The sequence below is a fragment of the Pelodiscus sinensis genome, chromosome 15 (assembly GCF_052426305.1).
Source record: "Pelodiscus sinensis isolate ZL-2025 chromosome 15, ASM5242630v1, whole genome shotgun sequence".
In the NCBI taxonomy this organism is placed as follows: domain Eukaryota; kingdom Metazoa; phylum Chordata; order Testudines; family Trionychidae; genus Pelodiscus; species Pelodiscus sinensis.
Genome location: NC_143066.1, coordinates 12,461,437 through 12,484,152, shown reverse-complemented (window position 1 = coordinate 12,484,152; position 22,716 = coordinate 12,461,437). Strand labels below are relative to the sequence as shown.

The 22,716-nt window shown below is 41.8% G+C and overlaps 1 protein-coding gene across 8 annotated transcripts; it reads right to left on the bottom strand.

Annotated features, from left to right (window-relative positions):
• Positions 1-1,574: 1,574 nt before the first annotated feature.
• METTL22 (methyltransferase 22, Kin17 lysine) lies at positions 1,575-21,345 on the bottom strand. Of its 8 annotated transcripts, none has more exons than XM_006124586.4 (13): positions 21,196-21,329; positions 20,185-20,295; positions 18,210-18,237; positions 17,167-17,315; positions 16,270-16,638; positions 11,667-11,707; positions 11,437-11,581; positions 10,733-10,804; positions 10,002-10,055; positions 7,560-7,640; positions 4,741-4,843; positions 3,442-3,610; positions 1,575-1,770 (listed from the first exon to the last, which is right to left on the bottom strand). In XM_006124586.4, the coding sequence occupies exons 4-13, from the start codon at positions 17,297-17,299 to the stop codon at positions 1,726-1,728; spliced, it is 1,212 nt and encodes a 403-aa protein (XP_006124648.2). In that variant the 5' UTR covers positions 17,300-17,315; positions 18,210-18,237; positions 20,185-20,295; positions 21,196-21,329; the 3' UTR covers positions 1,575-1,725. The 8 variants fall into 8 exon arrangements, with proteins under 8 accessions (XP_006124648.2, XP_006124650.2, XP_006124649.2 ...); XM_006124588.5 differs by having other exon boundaries at positions 21,077-21,202; XM_006124587.5 differs by lacking the exon at positions 21,196-21,329 and adding an exon at positions 21,051-21,189.
• Between the last annotated feature and the right edge of the window lie 1,371 nt (positions 21,346-22,716).

Here is a 22,716-nt window from a genome sequence, read left to right as displayed (position 1 = left end):
CACTCCCTATCAATGAATCAATGATATTGTCTAAAGTATCAAAAAACAAATCAAAACAAAAAAAACCAATCCCTCACCACCAAACTATTAGGGCCCAAGTAAGAACATCACTTAGAAATGATATCCTCATGCACAGAAACAGAAAAGCAATAATTACTGTCCTAAAAGAATCAAACCATGGATAAAAAAAATATTTTAAAACTACTACTAGAGGCCTTGTTTGGCAATCAAATATGAAGGGAAATACATTACTTCATGAAAGAGCACAGCTCTCTAGGCCGGAAGCGAAACCATGGAATCAGTATGTTCTGACACTGGGAGCATCACGCAACACTTTAACCCCTAAAAAAACAACTCTAGAGCTCTTCAGGAAGTTCCTATAACTGCACAAGTGGGGAAAGTGGGTGACCGTGATGGACCACCACTTAAAATTTAAAAGTATGGTAGGAATATATAACATTGTGTGGCTTGTTTTTATTAACCATGAGAGATTTGATCAACAAACTCTATTTTTATTTAATGACCCGAAGATCAGAGAATATATTTTGCAGGTAGTGCAAAAGAGGTTCTCTGGCTTTAATTTCCTCCTCCTCTTAAAATCTCACTCATCCATAGATATTATTGTGAGGCTAGAATTTCAAGGACTGCAAGAGGGTGGACAATTCATGGAAAGTAACTTGCTTTCACCACCAGCTTTGCAGGGATCAAACAGCATAAGATGTGAGGAGGTTTGCTCCAGAGGAAGGCACATAAAACCCGAAGACTAAACTGTGTGTGTCAATTCCCGGTCTCCTGCAAGTTGAAATTATGGCCTCTACACTAGAAAGGTCCATATTGGCAAAAAAGTAGTCCTCCATTTTTGTAGATCATTGTAGAACAAGATTGTTCTGAGTGGAGGAAACAACTACCTGGTGAAAAGCAGCTGGGCCTATTTCAGAAAGTCACTCCACAATTATTTATAATACCAACAGTGTATGAAAGTAGAATGTGGGTCTGATTGAGAGGAGGGTGACTAAATTTACTGATTGTAAGTGTATGAGATTGGCACTTATGTAAAGTGGAATGAGGCTGGTTAGATGGTTATTCGTGTCATGGGACAAAGTTATAGGAAAAAACCCCTATGGGGCCCAGGAATAGATACTTTATCATTATTGTTAGGCTGCATCAATACTTATGTGGAAGTTTAAATTATGATGTGCAACTGCAGCTATGTTAATTGCATAGCTGGAATCGATGTATCTTAATTTGAACTTTGATGCCACAGTGGAAGGTCGACTGGAGCAAATTCTTCCTTTGACTTCCCTTTTGCCTCATGATTTGAGGAGAACCAGCAACGATGGAGGTGGCCTCAGCATTTGATTTAGCTGGTCTTTACTAGACCTGCTAAATTAAACACCAGAAAATCAACTGCTGCGGCATCCATCTCTGTAAGTACAGACATGGCCGTGAGAGGGCCAGTATCTGTAGATCCATCACAAAGCTGATAGAAGCAGTTAAGAGTTGCTTTCAGATCTGAACCATGAGAAGCAATTTAAAAGCTGCATATCATTAAAAACGATAAAGAAATCATCCTCTATATGCTACAAGATATATTTAATTAGTTGAAGGCAAATCTGCATCAAATTCAGTTCCATGGGGAGCACATCTTTTGGAAAAAAAAATCTAGATCATAGCATTGATTTTCTCAAATAAAATAATATCCTCAATGCATTCAGCAGTCTTCTGTTAAAGAGGTAATGTAAGTGGTTCAGCAATGATCTTCCACAGCTCCTGTGAAGAAGGAAAACAGTGTATTTTCAGAATGCAGTCAGGTGACTACATCATTATAATTATAAAGAAATATTAAATTAATTTCAACACCTGCCCCTTACGTAAATTGGCTTGCAATATGCATAAGGAGAGAAGTATCTTTGAAGACTGATGATTTAATTTAGCTAATATTATTGGAGCTTTGTATCTTTTAGCTGCATCTACCTATTTCTGCAATTAACAATGGAATTCTGAATTTGAAATAATTAAAGTGTACATACATGTCATTACAATAATTTAACACATTCTGGGGTCTTCAGAAGGTATGTTTTGGCTGATAACTTGTTCTGCATTTTTTTTGCTTAGTTCTGAAAATGGATTTTCATAATGCCTTCACGTATGTAACGGCATACATATGTGCTCAGTATATTTTACTACAAAAATATGAGGAACAGAAGACAATGAAAGATCTCTGTTTCTGAGGAATGAAGAGCAGCAAATGTGTGTTTGCCTAATGGAACATTACCAAGAAGATTGTCTTGGTTAAAAGTTTAATTTATAAGCAATCCATCTTCACCATTATATTGTAAATTGTGACTATAAATTTTATTTATAGTTTCTGGTAAACTGGAAACACTATGTTAAGGTTTTATTACACATAGAGCACTAACACCAACGCGATCATAATATAAACTTTGGGGGAAAAAAAAGCTTTTCTCCAGATTTCATATGTTTACTTCATAATACATACTGTAAAAAATAGGATGTTATTTCTTACCACTTGTACACAAAGCCAAATAAAAAACAACTAACTATGAAATTAGGGCTCTGTTGAGAGAGAGAGAGAGAGAGAGAGAGTGTGTGTGTGTGTGTGTGTGTGTGAGATTTAAAAAAAAAAAACAACAACCCAGAATATTTGGCAAAGTTAGTTTCAATCTTTATCAACCTCATAGAATCATAGAGCTGGAAGAGACCTCAGGAGGTCATCAAGTCCAGCCCCCTGCCCAAGGCAGGACATAGTTCAAGGTTGCTACAAAATCTAGTTCAAGGTTACTTTATTATCTGCTGTTGCAGCAGAAAATAATGACAAATGTCTAGAATGGTACAAACTATTAAATAATACCTAACATCACGTAGGGAATGTAAGTCGTATAGTATAGCCACAACAGATCCCGTGGTAAAATAAATACATAACCATTTTAAAATACTGTATTCGGTAATTTTTGAGATTATTAAAATCTATTAAAACTTGACATCTCTCTTTCAGTACACTCCAGCAACTCAGTATACTTGACTCAAAACATATAAAAGAGCTTTTCTTACATAGAGAAATATCATAGCACTATTTTAGACATTTACTTAGCAAATAAATGAATATATTTTAGTTTTGTTGTTCCTCTGAAATCATGTTTTCTGTTGCTCTAGTGAGCATGTTCATGATGCAAAATATACTAGTTTACACAAAAGGTAAAATAATGCTTATTAACATAACTATGGCATAGCTTATTAACTGATAAAACAGCATACAAACAAATATAAATAACAGGTCTTGGGCAACAAATAGCTTTTATTAAAATAAATAAAATGTTGAATTGTTTGTATTTTTTACTTACTACATTGACTAAATAGATGAAAATTAATTTGAAGTGATTCTCTTAAGGCATTACATTTAATTTGATAAATACCACTCACCAGCTGCTCAATCCGCTCATAAATCAGAAACTGGGAGAATGCTAGCTTAATGGGCTCAGCGGTATATTTCATTTTGCCATCTTCTAAGTTCTCCAAATCATTCAAAGTATTTCGAAAATGATTGTATGCCTCACATGTAATGTCCATATGTCTTAAAGTGAAGTTCAGTCTGTCAATAGAGTATCTAGTTAAAATTGATCTCATAATATTTTTTACTATTCCTTGTTTTAAATAGCTAGTTAACTTCCTCAAATACAGTAGCAGAGAGAAAAACTCAACATAAATACCATAAATGTATTTTCATTGAGGTCAAATGGTTCTTTTAATAGCAAGTGTGATATCCTAATCAGAAACAGAACACTGATAAGTTCCGGGTAAAATTTGTTTCAAAGGAAGAAAGTACCTTCTAGGGATGTGAATGTGTGTCCGTGTACATGGTTCACCTACGAGCCTCATTGGTTAACCCTCAGTTACACTCAGCTACTCCTCCCCTCCCTTACCTCCATGTTACTGCCTCTGTATCAGAGGTGGGGGTGGGGGCAGGAGAGGAGGGAAGAGGCGGAAGTCAGTGCTCACCGGGAGCCAGCTTTCAAGTCAGCTCCCCACTCATACTGAGTTCTGTCAAACCACCTGCTACCCCCCCCCACTGCTGCTCTGTATCAGAGGCAGCAGCAGGGAGGGGAACAGACAGGAGCCAGTGTTTCTGGGGAGCCAGATCCCTCCTGCCCCTGCCTGTAAATGTGTCACTGCTGAAAATTTAAGTAGTGACATGTTTACAAAAATAAACAAATATTAACATCCCTATACTCTGCCTTCTCACCAATTTTGGGCCATTTTCTCCATGTGGATTCAGTCTTGTGATTTGTATTTCTATGGAAAATTATATCAATGCCCACACAGAAAGCAGATCTACAGAGACCCAAACAAGGTCTGTTAATTATTCACATTTTAACATAGGAATAGGCAGTCACACTCATTCTTACTCAAAAAAGAACAAAGTAATTTAGTACAATAAATTATATTAAAAGACTATTATGGCATTGACTTCAACCCCACAAATAGTCTACATACATCTATTTGCATAACTCTACCCAAAGATGGCATGACATAGTACATAATAATTGTAATGGTTTATCTTGTTTTTTGTAGGTTCAGAACCTAGAATACTAGGAGGCTAATGAACATACTGTGCACTGAATATTCATTGAAATGTCTGACCAGTTAACACTATGAGAATCAGAAGATTTAATTTTGAAGCAAAACCAAGATCTTATAAAGGAAGGTCAAGATGGCACTTACCTCTTTTCTATTGATAAGTAAATCGAACAAGAGTTTTTCAAGTTGTGAGTGATTTTGTACAGTATTTTGAATAAAGCATCTGTTAAGTCATCATCATAAAAAACTAAAATAGAAAAAAAATTAACATAGGGATGAATGGTTGCCTGTTTTAGTCACACATAACCTTAAACATAATACAAACATCCTTACTTATGCAGATTATTTCTAATCAACAATCTTTGGGACAAATCCAGAGAGTATAGCAGAAAGTACAAAGGGCTTTTAATGGTAACAGTTGACTTTCCTGTATTAATTACAATTGCTCTTTGTCAAGCCTTCACCAGTTTGGGCAAGTCAACACTATGGGGACAGGTCAATCTAAGCTATACAATTGGCATTACATTAGTAGCATATACTAGATGTGAAAAATTGACCTTCACTGGATGATCAATTCGCCCATCAATCCAGCCTGTAGTGAAGTCAATAGAAATCATTAGCATGGAAACAGGCATTATCTATAAGGAGACTCTCTCCCAACCAAGAAATATCTTAAAGTATATCTTAAAGGAACGAGGAGACATAAATCATGAAGCCTTCTATCTCATACCAGCACAAAATGGTAGTAGCTCTACTCAACTTAAAGTTAAATTTCATAGAAATTTCTTAAAGTCAAAAGATATAGTATGCCAAAAACGGGAAAAAAGCCATCCAGGTTATCCTCAGCATCATAATTGTATGATGTATAAAAAGCTTTGCTTCCTGATCTGTCTGTCTGTGTAAGTCCTGCCTAGTGTCTTTAAAAAATGAGTTTGACAAATTCAGGCATTACTTACTATGAAACATTGCATAACAGCTATACTAGAAAATATTTAGGAGAAAGAAAAGGCTGAAAGTGTGTTCAAATTGTATAAAAAAGAGTAAATGACATAATTTTCAAGGAAAAAAGTCTCTTGTTTTTCCAAAATCTACAGTGAAAGGTACAAAGTTCAAAAATAACATCTAAATAATTTTCTGAGAGAGGAGGTGTGGTAAGTTCACTACTAACTGTAGGAATTGTAAATGGAGCACAAGAAAAACTGCTTCAGAGAAGTTAAAATGTCATATATACAGGCAGTCCCCGACTTACATCGGATCCGCACTTACGAACGGGGCTTTTCTCGCCCTGGAGCTCACGGGCGGCAGGTCGCCACCCGTGTCCTCCGGGGTGAGAAAAGCTTCTCCCGGTCTCCCTGGTCTGCTGGGGGGGTCCAGCAAAGCCGCTGGACCCCCCCAGCAGACCAGGGACACCCGAGCAAAGCTGCCGCCTGGGCGGCTTTGCTCCTGTCTACCTGGTCTGCTGGGGGGGGGTCCAGCGGCTTTGCTGGACCCTCCCAGCAGACCAGGGGGACAGGAGCAAAGCCGCAGAGCACGCCCGCAGGCTGCTGCAGGCGTGCTCCGCGGCTTTGCTCTCCGTCTCCCTGGTCTGCAGGGAGACGGGGAGCAAAGCCTTGGAGCACGCCCGCAGCGGGTGTGCTCCGTGGCTTTGCTCCCCGTCTCCCTGGTCTGACCAGCAGACCAGGGAGACGGGGAGCAAAGCCTCGGAGCACGCGAGCAGTTGGACAGCCGCGGCGCGCCTGGACTGTCCCACTGCCCGCGTGCTCTGCGGCTTTGCTCCGCGTCTCCCAGGTCAGCAGACCAGGGAGAGGGAGCAAAGCCGTGGAGGACTTGGGCGGTCCCGCCACCCCTGTCTCCCTGGTCTGCTGGGGGGGGTGGGGGGTACAGCTAGTGCCCCCCCCCAGCAGACCAGGCTTTTCTTGCCTACCCCTAGGGTAGAGCAGCTGGGGGCTGCCGGGTTGGTCCCGCAGCGCCGCTCCGGACCAACCCAGCAGCACCCCAGCTGCTCTGCCCCAGGCGTCCTGATTCAGCTGCTGCTGGTCAGTTTCAGCAGTGGCTGAATCAGGACGACTGAGGCAGAGCAGCTGGGGTGCTGCTGGGTTGCTCCAGTAGCGCCGAGGAGCCGCGCTACTGGAGCAACCCAGCAGCACCCCAGCTGCTCTGCCCCAGGCGTCCCCAAGTCAGCCGCTGCTGAAACTGACCAGCGGCTGACTACAGGAAGCCCGAGGCAGAGTTGCTCTGCCCCAGGCTTCCTGGAATCAGCCGCTGATCAGTTTCAGCAGCAGCTGACTTGGGGACGCCTGGGTTTCTTAAGTTGAATCTGTATGTAAGTCAGAACTGGCATCCAGATTCAGCCGCGGTTAAAACTGATCAGTTTCAGCAGCAGCTGACGCCAGTTCCAACTTACACACAGATTCAACTTAGGAACAAACCTACAGTCCCTATCTTTTACGTAACCCGGGGACTGCCTGTAGTAAAAGAATATCAATACAATCATGTCTTGAAACTTTTGCACCTCATAGTGTTAGAAGTAACATCCTAGGACAATTGTAACTCAAACATAAGAGAAACATGTCCCATCAATCTATTTATTTCATCACCAATATTTCACTGTTTTACCTATATAGTGAGGTAAGTCTGTTAGCTATTGCTTGCATGAGTCTTTCACTTAGCAACTGGACAGAGAAAAACATGTAAGAAAATATGAAAATATAAAACCACACAAGTTGGCAGGGAGACTGAGTAGATGTTCTAGGATTCAAGTTACTACTTGTAATAAACAACTCATCTAGATTTTGTCCGTGATAGCAAAGACTATAATAGCTCCATTGAAATCAATTAACATCAGCTGACGAGATGGTCTACTTAAAAAAAAAAGTTATCCAAATCCAAGGTTAAGTACTTGACACTTGCACATCCAAATGTCAATTTCATCAAATTCCCTGTTTTCCATTACATTCTCTTACCATCAGCTGCCAGTATCACTGTGGTGTGGTCATGCAAATCAGCAATCTCTGCTTCAGACCAACTGTAGGGAGCTTCAGGGTCTACAAAGAACATACTAATGATCATTATGGATCAGATTAAAGGTCTAGCCAAGAATCCTGTCTTCTTACAGTGGCCAATGCCAGATGCTTCAAAAGGGAATGAACAGAAAAGGGCAATTATTGAGCGATCCATCTCATTGTCTAATCTCAACCTTGCTGGGTTGATTTAGTTGGGATTGGTCCTGCCTAGAATAGGGGGCTGGACTTGATGACCTTCTGAGGGCTTTTCCAGCTCTATGATTCTATAACATCTGGCAGAACATGGCATTATAGCCCTCTCTCAGTTAATGGCCACTAATGGACAATGCCTCCATGAATGTATGTAATTCTTTTCTAAAACCAGTTATATTTTTGGCCTTTATGACCTCTCCTGACAATAAGTTCCACAAGTTGATTGTGCATTGTATCATGTAGTCCTTCTGTTTCTTTAGTTTAAGCCTGCTGCCTACTGATTTTGTTAGGTGACCTAAGATTATTGTATTATGTGAAGAGATTAATAAAACATCCCTATTCACTTTTTCCACATCATCCATGATTTTAGAGACTTATCATACTGCCCTTAATTATCTCTTTTCCAACCTGAAAAGTCTCAAGTCTTCTCTCCTCATAAAGAAACTATTCCATATTCTTCATACGTATAGTTAGGAATGTGTCTTCCAATATGTATTATTTTTTGTTTATCAATACTTAATTTCATCTGGATTTTGCTGCCCACTTACTAGGATTTTTGAGATCCCTTCATAACTCTTAACCATCTGCTTTGGACTTAACCATCTTGAGTAGTTTTGTATCATCTGCAAACTTTTCCACTTCACTGTTTACCCTTTTTCCATATAACTTACGAATAAGTTGAACAGCACTAGTTTCAGTACAGACCTTAAGGAACACTGCTATTTACCTACCTCTATTCTGAAAAATTACCATTTATTCTCACTCCTTGTTTCCAGTTTTTTAACCAGCTATTTATCTGTGATAAGACCTTCCCTTTTAACAAATGACTGCTTACTTTGCTTAAGAGCCTTTGATGAGGAACCTTGTCAAACATTTTCTCGAAGTCCAAGTAGACTATATCAACTGGATCACCCTTATCCACGTGCTCAATGACGCTCCTCAAATAATTCAATATATTCATGAGGCACTATTTCCCCTATAAAAATACCATGTTGATGCTTCCTCAACAAATCATGTGTATTTAGGTATCTAATAACTCTAGTCATTACAATAGTTTTAGTCAGTCAGTTTGCCTGGTTCTGAAGTTAGGCTCACTAAACCGTTGGATCACTTCTGAGGTCTTCTTGAAAAACTGGCATCATATTAGTTATTTTCCAGTCATCTAGTACAGAATTCGATTTAAGTGATAGCTTACATACTGAAGTTAGTAGGTTTGGTATTGTCAATGCATCTGGCCTCCTGAGTGAAAATTCCACTAACCCCTTTCTCCCACCATTGCTTAGGGCATTGGTGTTACTAATAGATAAAGTACTTGACTGCGGAGTCAGAGGTTGAAGGTTCAAGACCCCCCCCCCCCCCAACCAACGTGGACCTGGCACCCTTGGAAAAAAGGAACGACAAGGGGGCCCAGACTGCAGGGAGGTTGGTGGGCTCCCTCCAGTAGCACAGTGGATAAGATATCTGCCTCCAGAGCAAGAGGTTAAGGGTAAAGGCCTCAACCACAATATGGAGAAAGGAGTAAATGAGAATTCATAGAAGACTTTTTGGGATTGGGTATTGGTGAGCTTGTTTCCATGAACTCTCATCCCCTTCAGGAACACCCAACCTCCACTCCAATGAAGTTCTATGCTTTCCTCTTTCTATTAGGACTCATTCTCATCAGATTGGGTTGCCTGGTGTGCAACCATGAGTCCCCAGTCTGAAGGAGAGGGAGGAGAGTTCCTGCTCATAGAGAATTTATGGCTGGAGGCCTGACATCTAATGGGGCACCAATGAGCAGGGCCTGACAAACCGTGGCGAGAGCTACTCGCTAGTCCCGCACCGCGCATGCGCCAGACCGGTGCTGTGCATGCATGCAGCATCGGTGAATGGGACGCACGGAGCGACTGGCTGAAATCTACTCGCCACGGGCGAGTGGAATCAGTGGTTTGTTGAGCCTTGACCATGAGGATACCATGGAAGAAGCAGAGGTGCAATTAGCACCTGAACTGTGACACTTATTGCTTTATAATTCAGTACTCTTGCTCATGGAAACTATCATTAATTTTAATGTCAGAATGGTTTCTTCTGAAAAGTGACTTTTACTAGAACCCGCTGTAACTGAAGAGTTATTAATTGCAGTTTAGTATGTTCAACAATTCAAAATTATCATAGAAAACAATTGGAATTAAATCCATCACAACTACTTACCAGTACAGAATCCATCTTTCAGCCAATCCAGCTCTTTTACCTTAACTTCACCTCCTGCATGCGCACACAGAAAAAAAAAATAAAAACCCACATCTTATGGGCAAATTAGTTGTATCTACCCTTCAAATGGCAGCTTAGTGGAGATCAAGGGCCAAAAATCAGCAGACAAATGGTGCCGTAAGTGGAAAAATGGTAAATAAAATTGACACAAATCTGATAGCTATACATGGGGGAGGAAATGATGAGAGAAGTACAGAAGAAGGAGCCTGCTTTAGCTTCTGGTTTTCTGTTAATTGTTTTACCTACAAGCTAGCTCCCTCCCATCCCTTTGGCACTGGTTTTGTATGTACCAATGTGAAACAATTATACCATTTCACCATTAACACTCATTTTACATCACTGCTGACTTTGGCCCAAAGATATTCCTGAATCCCAGTTATTCCAGGTGACTCCTGAAAGATTCCGTATTACACAGTATCTATGCAACAACCATGGTTGCCTATATCTGATTGGAAGATAGCTGAACTCTAAAAAGAATCTTGTCCTGTGCTCAGAAGGGGCTCCATAGACAATTTTCATATCTTGGAAATATAGAAACAAATTTAAAGAAGTTCAATTGTTTGTAAACATTTGTAAAGTGACATCAATTTATATGGCCCCTACTGTACATTCTAGGAACAGTTCTACTGACAAAGGCCCAAACTTGCAGTTGAGAAACATCTGGTTCTTACCTGCTGGCTCAATAAGATGTTTGTTTAATATTACATTTTGCTCACACATAGCCAATAGATCTTCACCAACATCTGGAAATAATGGTATTGAAAGCAATATTATATTCTGAATGTGTTGAAACCCTGATCCATGTGATTGACCCCTTCTTGGTGTGAGAAAATAGGTCAGTCACCAGAGTCTATACATAGTAATTGTGCTATCTGCTGACACTGCAAATAAAGTCCAATATTAAGGCCAGCAGTGATAAGCATTTTACAATCTAGACACTTGTTCACAAAGACCCAAACTAAGACTGTCAAACATTTTCACACAGACAACTTGTACAAATTGCACATCTATACACTGGAACTCTTTGGTCAGGCATGCTGCGGAGGTAGAGGGCTTGGAGCCGAGTGCAATGCAAGGCTGGGGTGGGGGAGAAGAAACAGCTATCTTCCAGCTATCTTCCAATATCTACGTAACATAATTTACGTAGTTCATTCACCACACCTTTTGATAGCAAGAAATGAGTTACATGTAAATATGTTTTGTAAGCACATCACTTGCTATGTTAATTTCTTAGTCATATATAAGAGAAAAGTATTTCCAATAAAATATGCTATGTTAATGTCATTGACGCAGTTCATTCATTACACCTTTTACTATATGTATCCCGGGCGACGCCAGGGATTTCTGCTAGTTAAAAATAATTGCATCAAAGTACCTGTGCAGTATACAGTCTTAGCAATCATTGCCATGACAATGCTTGTAATTCCAGTGCCTCCTCCAAGTTCTAATACTGTGCAATATCTGAACATGTCCCTTTTGAACAAGATGTAATCTGCAAGAAGAAAGGCTCCTCGCCAGACCTTCAGGAGACAACAGAAGGCATAGACAGTTATGGCTGTGATGCTCCGCTCACAAAGTGCAGCATATTAGGAAGAAGATACATACTTGTTTACCAACATCTTCCAATGGTGTTGCCATTGTGTGCTCTGGTAGAATGAAAGCAAAAGAATGAAATAAGTACTTTAAACATTTTTTTTAGTTATGAAACTTATGTTACTTGTTTGACATTAAGTTTACTCTTTTTTTAAACACTTCATCTGAAAACTGTTCAAATTGAATTAGGAAATTTTAAAATTTTTTATTTAGATTCACATGTAAAAAAGAGACGACTAGGGTGTATAATGCTTTACATGCAGATTCTGAACATACTCATGGAGCTGTTTTGTTTATAGCATCAGAACAATGGATAAGCATTTATAAGTGGCTATTTTTATTTTAGAACATTTACTAGAGATCTTCCATTAAACTATAACAAGTGGACTACAGGTAGCGATAGCATAACTTTCTTTTCTAATTATCAACCTGCCTCAATTATGACAAAAAGGACAAACTCTAGGGACAAGAGTTTTTTTGCTGACTCAGACTGTCATAAGTATTCTAAGGTAGTGCCAGCTATGATGGTGGCTTGAGAGTTGGAAAACTACCCTCCAACAAGTGGACTGTGATCACATATATGCCACTGAAGAGCCAAATGTTAACAGCTTTTGTTCAATAACAACTTAACTGGTATAGTCTAGCAGGAAAAGCTTTCCTGGAATTTTGGATCCCTGGACACTATCAGATCAATTCTAATTCTCCGTATAAATCAACTCCCTTCCTTATGAAGGAGTTTCAAATAGAGTAAAAGAAGCACTGCCATTGTAGCCATGTTGGTCCCAGGATATTAGAGAGACAAGGAGAGTGAATTAATACCTTTTATTGGACCAACTTCTGTTTGTGAGAAAAACACAAGTTTTCCATCTTACACAGAGCTCTTCACCTGAACAAATAATCATCTACATATTTTAGAGTGTGTGTCTGTTCAAGAACTCCTCCTCAACTCCTCCTCAGCTGGGTCAGGACTGGGCAAAATATGGCCTTTGGCAGCCAAGCCACCAGATCAGGCTCGCAGACACAGCAGGGAGCCTCAGGGCAGGCTCCCTGCCCCCCTTCTCCACCACTGCTGCCTGCTGCTCAGAAAAGCAGCTGTTGGGCAATTTCTCTTTTACAGCTGTGAGCCTGGGGGAGGCAGGAGAGGCTTCATGCGCTGCCCCCACCCCAAACACAATCCCATTGGTCGGTTTCTGACCAATGGGAGCTGCCTGTTTGAAGAACAGGCAGCGTGCAAACTACTGCTCCCCTCTCCTCTCAGGCTCTGAATCACAGATACACCTGGCCACAGCAGTCTATGCGGGGGAGGGAGGCAAGCAGGGAGACTACTTGAGAAATGTGCTGGGCTGCTGGCTGGGAGTCAGCCAGGTAAGTCTTCTGGTCAGAGCCTGCCTCCAGGCACACCAGCCTCTCCCCCAACTCCTGCCACCCTATCCCACAACCCAAACCCTCTGTCCCCCTCTTGAACCCATTTCCCATTCCAGATCCTGCACCCCAATTCCTTGCCTTCGGTCATAACCCAAACCCCTGTACCTCCTCCTGCACCCCAATTCCCTACCCCACATCACAACTCTCTCCTGTCCTACCCAAATCCCTGCACCCTCTCCTACATTGCAGTCCAGTGTCCCAGGTCACAACCACCTCCTTCATCCAAACTCCTTCCCAGACCCCACATTCCCTCCCAAATTCAGCATATAGTTTCCTCTTATAACTTAAAGCAATGTAAGGGTTTGGTTGTGTCAGGAAAACAGGATGTGCCTGGAATGGGATTGCTTCTCATAAAACTAAGAAAGAGACAGAATCACCAAGTCAAGTACAAACCTCAAAATTGACATAACTGAGCGAATGCTGAAAGACACTTCTTCTCTATAAAACTTACAGAAAAGAGATAAAACAGAGTACTGCTCTGTTTTGGCACAGAGTAGTCAGGGAGCTGCTCCAGCCCCTACCAGTGAACAAGCGAGGCTTACTGGTTCCAGTTAACTGATTAATTTAAATCCCTAGATGTAAGTTGATAAGATATGGGTAAGATCAGATGAGAAACAATCAAATGAAAAAGAGTCCCATTTGATCACATGGGATAATGGCAGACAGCTAAATAGTGATAAATTTTAAGTGCTTATGTACAAATGCTAGAAGGCTAAATAATAAGATGGGTAAACTAGAGTGCTTCATATTGAATGAGGATACTGATATGGTAGGCATCACAGAAATTTGTTGGAATGAGGATAATCATTGGGACACAGTAATTCCAGGGTACAAAACCTGGCGGCTCTTACTACATTCCGTGGTCTAATAACATGAATATAGCAGTAAGGATATATTACTGACCACTTAACCAGGATTAATGATAGTGACTGAAATGCTGAAGGAGATGAGAGACAATAAAAATAAATTAAAAAATAATAGGGGATTTCAACTAAGGATGTCAATGGTTAACCTGGGCCACTCCAGCCCAGGCGGACCTGCTGCCCATAGCACCATGCCATGGGTGGAAAGGGGCACTCCAGCCTGGCCAAGCCCTCTGACCATATGAGCAGCAAACCAGTTAAACATAATGTTTAACTGGTTAACGGATTAAATGGACTTTTATATCCATAATTTCAACTATCCTCATATTGACTGGGTACATGTCACCTCAAGATGGGAAGCAGAGATAAAGTTTCTTGAAACCTTAAATGACTGCTTCTTGGAGCAGCTGGCTCTGAAACACTCAAGGAGAGGCAATTCTTGATTTAGTCTTAAATGGAGTGCAAGATCTGGTCCAAGAGGTAACTATAGCTGGACTGCTTGGAAATAGGGATGTAAGCAACTAGTTGACTACCCGATAAGCATATGCTTATCGGGTAGTCGAGTAGTGATTCAACTAGTCACTTCTCCCTCCCACACTTGTGCTGCCTCTATCAGCTCTTAATACATTTAAAAGGCAGAGCTGTAGCAGGGTTAGCTCCCGGCTCTTACTGCATTTAAAAAGCAGAAGTACAGCCTCTGGGATTGGGTGGGAGTTGGGACTCAGTTGTCCTGGCTCATCCTGGTCCCGGTTTGCTGCGGCTCGGCCTTTTAAATGTAATAAGAGCCTGGCGACTCTTACTACATTTAAAAAGCAGAGCCGCAGCGAACCTCTTTATGGACTAATCGAGTAGGCATTGGAAATTCCATCAACTACTCAATTGCTTACTAATCACTATTTATCATTCCTAGCCCATATCTCAAATATTGCATGCAGACATGGTTGCCTCATCTCAAAAAGTATATCTCAACACAGGAAAAAGTTCAGAAAAGGGCAACAAAAATGATTAGAGGTTTGCAATGGCTACCATATGAGGAGAGATTAATAAAACTGGGACTTTTCATCTTAGAAAAGGAGGGATATGATAGAGGTCTATAAAATCATGATCAACATGGAGCAGTACATAAGGAAAAGTTATTTACTTGTTCCCATAACACAAGAACTAGGGATCACCAAAAGAAATTAAGAAGCAGAAAGTTTAAAACAAACAAAAAGGAATTTTTTCTTCACACATGCACAGTAGGGATGTTAAAATGCATTTAATTAAATAATTGGTTGTGGGGAGGTCAGCTTAAAGCCGGCTCCCTGCGCATGCCAGCTCCTGCCTGCCCATCCACCTTTGATAAAGAGGGAGTAGTGTGGGGGTGGAAGGAAAGGCTGCATGTAACCATGAACATTAACTCATGAGCCCAGGCTCATGGGTTAACTGTGTACAAGGTTACACTTTCATATTTCTAACACATAGTCAGTCAACCTGTGGAACTCCTTGCCAGAGAACATTGTGAAAACCAGGACAATAACAGAATTAAAAAAAAAAACCCTAGGTAAATTCATGAGGACAGGTCCATCAATGGCTATTAGCCAGGATAGGTAGGAATGGTGTCTCAAGCCTCTGTCAGAAGCTGGGAATTGGTGACAGGGAAGGGATTACTTGGGCTATCTACACAGCAGTGTTAATTTGGAATAACTGATGTTATTCCAAAATTACATAGTACACATCTACATTACAAATCTTTATTTCAAAACACTGTTGAGCTGGAGGACTTCTTACTCTGACTCATGGTAACCCTTATTTCATGAAGAGTAACGGAAGTCAAAGGAAGAGTGTTCTTCCTTCAACTTCCTACTGCGTAGACCATGCCAAAAGCCGAATTAAGCTATTTCGACTTAAGCTATGCAATTGATGTAGCTGAAGTTACATATCTTAATTCGACTTTTGTCCTTCTGTGTAGACATGCCCTGTTGATTACATGTTCTGTTCTTTCCCTTTTTAGGCACCTGGGATTGGCCACTGTCAGAAGACAGAATACTGGGCTACATGGACGTTTGGTCTGACTTAGTCTGGCCATTCTTATAAGAATAAGCACTCTTCTTTGAACATTTTGAACCAATCTGCTGAATCAATTAGCATTGAACAAATTTCTGAAATGTGCTTAAGTACTCAAAGGACATGTAGATTCACAAGATTTGGTGAAAGAGCATATGTTAAGCAAGACAGATTAGCATACAAATTATTGTGCTGCAGTAGCACTCTTATCCATGTTTTCTTTTGTAAGAAGTGATTGAAATCTGTTCTTACAATTTATATCAGCGTATAGCTTTGCTTACCTATTTTAATAATATTATTGCAGGTACTTTCTTGCTTTGCATCTTCAAAAATATCTTCTCCTTTAGTCAGAATTATGGGATACACTTTGTCCCTTGATAGACCCTCCATTTCTGGATCAGGCTTAGATCGAGGCCTTCTGATCACTTCCAAATCCCCATCATCATCCAGCAGAGTTTCTATTCCTTTAAAATTACTGACTTCTCTTCCATTTTTGCTGAGAAAATCTAAGTCATTGCTACCGTTGTCACACAATTCCTTCCCACCTTTAATTTGTTGTCCTATATTTTCTGTTGAAAGGTCCTTTCCCTTTTTTTTCTCAGACTCCAAATTATTTTTTTTCAAAAGGAGCTGGAATTGTGATAGAAATACTAAAACAAAAACAAAACAAAACAAAAAACCCAAAGGATGTTAAAGAGAAAACTATAGAAGCTTAAAGACACAATCAATGTGAAATTTTCCATTTTCAAATTTATTTCAGTTTAAGATATAAAAATACAAGTTTTCTTTTTTAATAAATCGCTGAGTTTACATAAAAGCAAAACCAGGAGATTATGAGAGAGCTCTCTGTAGCCAGGAAAACTGGCACTATGATTACAGTGAATGTTACTCTGTAAACATTAACAACTATTAATTTTTTTTATAACTAAATACAGTTAACACTGACATTTCTGGCTAGACACAAATTTTTAACGGCCAATTAAGAATTTAGTTTAAGCACTGAAACCAGGATTGAATTGTTACAAGTAAGTAGGTAAATCTAATATAGTAAATAAATACCTAACTTCTATATTGCATTTTTCATCAGCAGATCACCAAGTACTTTACAAAGGAGGTTGCTATCATTATCCCTATTTTACCAATCATGAAACTCTAAGCATCTGCTAATTATAAATTACCTGGCTGTCCAACAGTATTCAATCGGACCATGAGATGTCTTTTGCTTGGGGTATGTAGATGAATGTCAGAAAGTACAGTGTTGCTTCTAAATGTGATGTCATTCATCGTCTCTTTCTTTGCTACATCTACCATGGTATGCTGGGGACATCTACAACAAGACAGCACCTTGTGAAATGCTGTAACAGGAGATGCTTTAGCACACTTTATTTAAAATGTCAGGTTTTCTTAATGAGCAAACAAGACAGTTCTGATGAAGATCCTAGGCAAGTCAGTATCATGGAAGCTTAGTATATTACTCTCCAGTAAGATATAAAAAAGTAAAGCAGGATACAGGTTATAGCCTGGTATTTTAAAAAGCTGCTGTATCATTCCTTATAAAAATATAAATTATATTGTTTCTCTATTCAGTCTAACATTTCATTCCATCCACTTCAAAACTGAGGCTTCAATGGGATGTACAATGCCTGTAAAAACCGACATTTTTTACAGGATGATTGACAGAAATCTTGCACTAAACCATTTTTTGTTTGTTGTGAAAAAAAAATTATTGTGCCACATTCTGAAAATACATCAAACAAGTGTTTACTCTGTCTCTCTCCACCCCCACCCCAAGTTTTTCAATGTGACTAATGGCTTTGGGGGTCAGACTGGGACAGCTATAAGACCTGATTTTACAGTGTGGGTGCTCAGTACTTGCAATACATCTGGCAACTTTAATGCATTTCATGTTCATCTCCCAAAATCACTAGTCTAAATGTTTCATTAAAAGAGTAAAGCAAACCCCAAGACTTGGCAACATCAGTCAATGTCCTACAGTGAACATAGGCATCTACATATCTGATTTTCTAACCTGCAATTTCAGAATTAGAGGGCAGAGAGCTTTTTAAAATATTAGTTACATTCTTTCTAGTCATACATGCTCGGGAGCACTAATGTCAAGCACTAAATCATGCTCCTTCACAGAGGCAAACACAAATTAATAGAAAATAGCCCCTCACTATGGAAACATTTTTTAACATTTAAAAAAACCTCTGTAACTTACATGATAATTTTGAACCTTATCTGTGATCCTGTGGATAGACAAACACAAACATAAGCTGTTTGTTTTTTTGAAAATGGAAGCTTTTGATCCCTTTCTTAGAATACATTTTGTGGACAGTCTGTTCTAACCAAGAACTGTATTGGAATCAGCATAAAAATGAAGATTTTTTAAAACTGTTCTCAAACGTGGTCTTTTATCAGAGGTGTTAGGAAAGCTAGTATGCAGACCCTAGAAGAAAATAACCTAGAAAAACACGGCAAGTTCTGGAGTGATTATGAAAAGGATCAAAAGCATATGGCTCTTGGTCTTTGTAACCAATAAAACAATGAGCAAGGCTTGACAAATCATGTAATCTACTCGCCCGTGGCAAGCAGATTACAAGCCGGCACAGCTGGTGCCGCGCGATCTGCGCATGCGCAGCTCGCAGAACTGCACGGTTGGCGAGCAGGGCTCGCAGCCGCTTGGCAAGTCCTGGCAACGAGTATAAGCTATTTCAAATAAAATCTGGGGTTCTATGCATCTTCTCAAGCAAGTAAACTTCCCCCAGACTACTCCGACTCTTTAAAGAAGCTCCCCCTTTCTTCACAGGTAAGAGTTACACATTCTGGTGGAAGGCAGTGACAATTAAAGGGGGGAAAAATGAAGCTATACCTAATCCTGTTTTTCCCTTTTGAATGCATTTCTGATGAGAAACATGAGATAGGGACAAATTAAAAACAAGGGGAAATGAAACTCATAGTGAAGTTACCAACTATCAACTTTTCATTCCAGCATGCATCATAGACTGGGGATGTCAACATGTAGTCAACTACACAATTAATCAATAAACCTAGATTTATAGGTTAATCTCATTGACTACACACACAGTCTCTGCATTAGATCTGGATCTGCCTGCCCCTCCACCCCTAGAGTGCTGCTGCGCTTGACTGAGAGGCAGCAGCGTGGAGGGTGAGGGTGGCAGGCTGGAACAGATACACGAGCAACCAGCTGTCAAGCAGGTGTCCCGTGTGTGCCTGCTCCACAGACCCACCTGCCACTCTTTTGCTGCCTCCTTCGGGGGGCGGAGGAAGGACAGGAATCAGCTTAAAAGCTGGTTCCCTCCAGCACCAGCTTTGGGGTGCCACCTGCACCCCCCCATGCTGCTGCCTCTATCAGAGGCAACAGGGGAGACTGCCACTTCCGTCTGCCACAGCTCAAACTCTCCGCAGACAGAGGCTGATGGGGTCCAAGCTCCCCACGTACAGAGGTTGCTGTCACAGAGCAGCCTCTGTCCATGGCGAGCTCAGACCCCTGTGGATAGGAGCTGCTGCTACCCCCACTGCTGCCTCTGTATCCTAGGATCTAGATCGGCTTGGACTAGGTAGCTGGTCTACATGGGGATCTAGTTTTTAAACTGGCTCCCCTGGCAGACAGGCTCTACCGCCTTCCACCCTGGGATTGCTGCCTTTGCTTACAGAGGCAGCAGCGTGAGTTGGCAGAAGGCTCCCTGGGAGTGGGGCCATGAGCGTACTGGCTGCTGTCCCCAACCCTGGGAACTATCGAATAGTTGTGTAACTGCTAAGTTTTCATGCAGTTACACAACTATTCTATTACACGATATCTAACATTGCTATTATAGACATAATGTAGCTCCTTCACAGAGAAAAGTATCACAACAGGGATAGGCCACTAAAGATCCACTACTGGTCAGTCATTTAAGTTTCAAAAGAAGCCCCACATTTCTCACAAAAGCTCAGGTGCTTGGTGCACTCCTCCACAAAATGAGGGCACAAACACCTATATGTGCTTTCCTGGTAAGGTAAAGGCTTTTCCTCCAAGAGAAGTAGAAATTCTGAATTTGTTTTAAATTAGGCATATTTCCTATCCAGAAAGCAGTGTGTCAGTATTACAGTATAGAAATGTTCTGAAACATAATAGCTGTTTTGACATCACAGAACAAAAAAAATAGAGTGTAATCTCTTAAACACCTGTTTACCTCACTTCATCTGTATAACATTCATCTTAACTCATTCTTATTCTTGTATTTTTAATACACAGGCCTTGTGCTGACTTGAGTCTTCTCCTGAATGTGAATGACATTGTAATCCTGTTGAATACACAATAAATGTATTTTTCCAGTCATAGACTTTAAGGTCAGAAGGGACATTATGATCATCTAGTCTGACCCCCTGCACATGCAGGCCACAGAATCTCACCCACCCCTCTTAGAATAATCCAGTCTGCTTTTGCCACTTATTTGTGGTGAGTAGCATTTCACATGCTGTAAAATTTGTAAACAAAACTTATTTGCTGACAATCTGAAATGAAATAGTTAACTAACCCCCCAAAATCCAACAACATTACAGCACCACATGAACCATGGCTAATTAATAAACACAAAAGTATATTTTAATCTGAATTGCTACCACCACTGGCGAACTTCCTAGACAAATAAAAATGACCAGAACTGTTAACTAAATATTTAGTTCTACGTTAGCAGAAAAACACCATATTTTCCCAAATATGAAATGAAAGTCGGAATTTTTCATGTTTATTTTGGCAGGGGCTGTCACACTCCCTAGCAAAGGGAAAACCTGTAAGGAAAGGACAACTAGAAGCTGCGCATCACCACTTCGATGGACCTGCAGCACTGTGGGAACTCCCACCCCAGGGTCCCAGCGCTGCAGGCAACGGTAAGTCCTGAAGACAGGCTGAAAAAGGGCAGACAGAAGCGTTCGTGCCTTGTCTCCCTCTGCCCTGTTGCGTCTCGGTGACGACGAGACGGGAGGGGGGAGGGTGTAACGGCCCCGCTCTCGGCCGCTGGCCGCCCTGCTCCACACACGCCCAGTCAACGCAACAAACCCGCGGGCAGCGCCGGGGTCACAGACCCGCCACCCGGGGCTCGCTGACGACACGGCCCGCGACGCGCGGCTCCCGCGGCCTGACAGACCCTCCCCCGCGGCAGGCCGGCTCTTGGCAGCACAGGGGCGGGCTGCCCTGCGCTCACCTCCCGCAGCAGAGTTGCTGAGGCGACGCCTCCGCCGCCGCCATTGGGCAGCCCCAGCTCCCGCATGACGCCATCACGCTGCGTCCAGACAGGCGGGGCCAGACTGGTGTGGGAGAGCGGGGCAGCCGGGACCCGGATGCTAAGGGATGCTGCTGCCCCGTCCTCTCGCTCACCCAGGAGCCCTACGCTACGGGCTGGGGCTGGCTTCGGGCCTGGAAGGGGGCCCTGGCACACTTGGCTATGTCTACTGTGGCTTCTTGCACAAGTAATATGCAAATGAGGCTAAGCGTGGAATATCGCCGAGCCTCATTTGCATACCTAATGAGCCACCATTTTTTTTCAGAAGCTCGTGTGCAAGGCCATTCCACCTATTACTTTTCAGGAAGAATGGCGTTGCTCAAGAGGGTTTTTCTTGTGCCAGAAGGGGCAGTGTAGACGCTCCTTCTTGCGCAAGAGCCTCTTCTGAAAAAAATGGTGGCTCATTAGGTATGCAAATGAGGCTCGGGGATGTTCCAAGCTTAGCCTCATTTTCATATTACTTGCGCAAGAAGCCACGAGTGTAGACATAGTCTTGTTGACAAAGCTTCTGTCGACAAAGTGCATCTAGACAACATCCAGTTCTGCTGACACAGCAAGCCGCTCTGTTGACATGAGAGTGCAGACAGAGGACAGTGGAGACGCAGTAACGCCTTCTGTGGACAGAACTTTGTTGAGAAAAGGTGTTATTCCTTTGGTGTTGATGTTATGTCGACAGAATCCAGTGGCAGTTTTGTCGATAAAACCCTGTAGTCTAGACACACCTTTGGTGCCAACGTTATACCAGCACAGAACCGAGCACCATTGTCCCACACCAAATAGAGCAGGGGTCTCCAACCTTTTTAAGTGTGAGTTCACTTTTTTAATTTAAGTGCAATCCACAATTTACTTGAAACCCAAATATCCTTACCCTGCCTCCTTTGTGCCCCTTCTCTGAGGCCCCACCCTTGCTCACTCCATCCTTCTTCCCTCTCCCACCCTCTCTCACTTTCACCAGTCTGGGGCAGAGGGTTGGGGTGCAGGCTCTGGTCTTAGATTAAGGCATTTGGAGGGGAACCTGGGGCAGGCAGTAGGGGGGCTGGAGGGGGCTTGGATGCAGGGGTGCTCAGGGCTAGGGCAGGGTCTTGGGGTGCAGAAAGGGGTTCATGACTGGGGTAAGGTTTCAGGATGTGAGTACCAGCTGGGCACTGCTTACCTCAGGTGGTTCCTGGGTGGTGGTACAAGGGGCTAAGGCAGGCTCACCCCTGTCCTGGCCCTGCACCACTCTCAAAAGCAGACAGCAAACTCCATCCTAAGTCCTGTTGTGCCCCCTCTCTGCTCTGTGGCTCCTGAAGGAACAGCTCCAAGGCAAAGGGCAGGAAATGCTCAGCAATCTGCGGGGGGCAGCTGAAGTGCTGTGCTTGATAACGTCTTGGCCAAACCAGTCAGGATCACTTGTCAGAGGCTCTAAGATATACCAGTAGACCCCGATCTATTGGTTGGTGA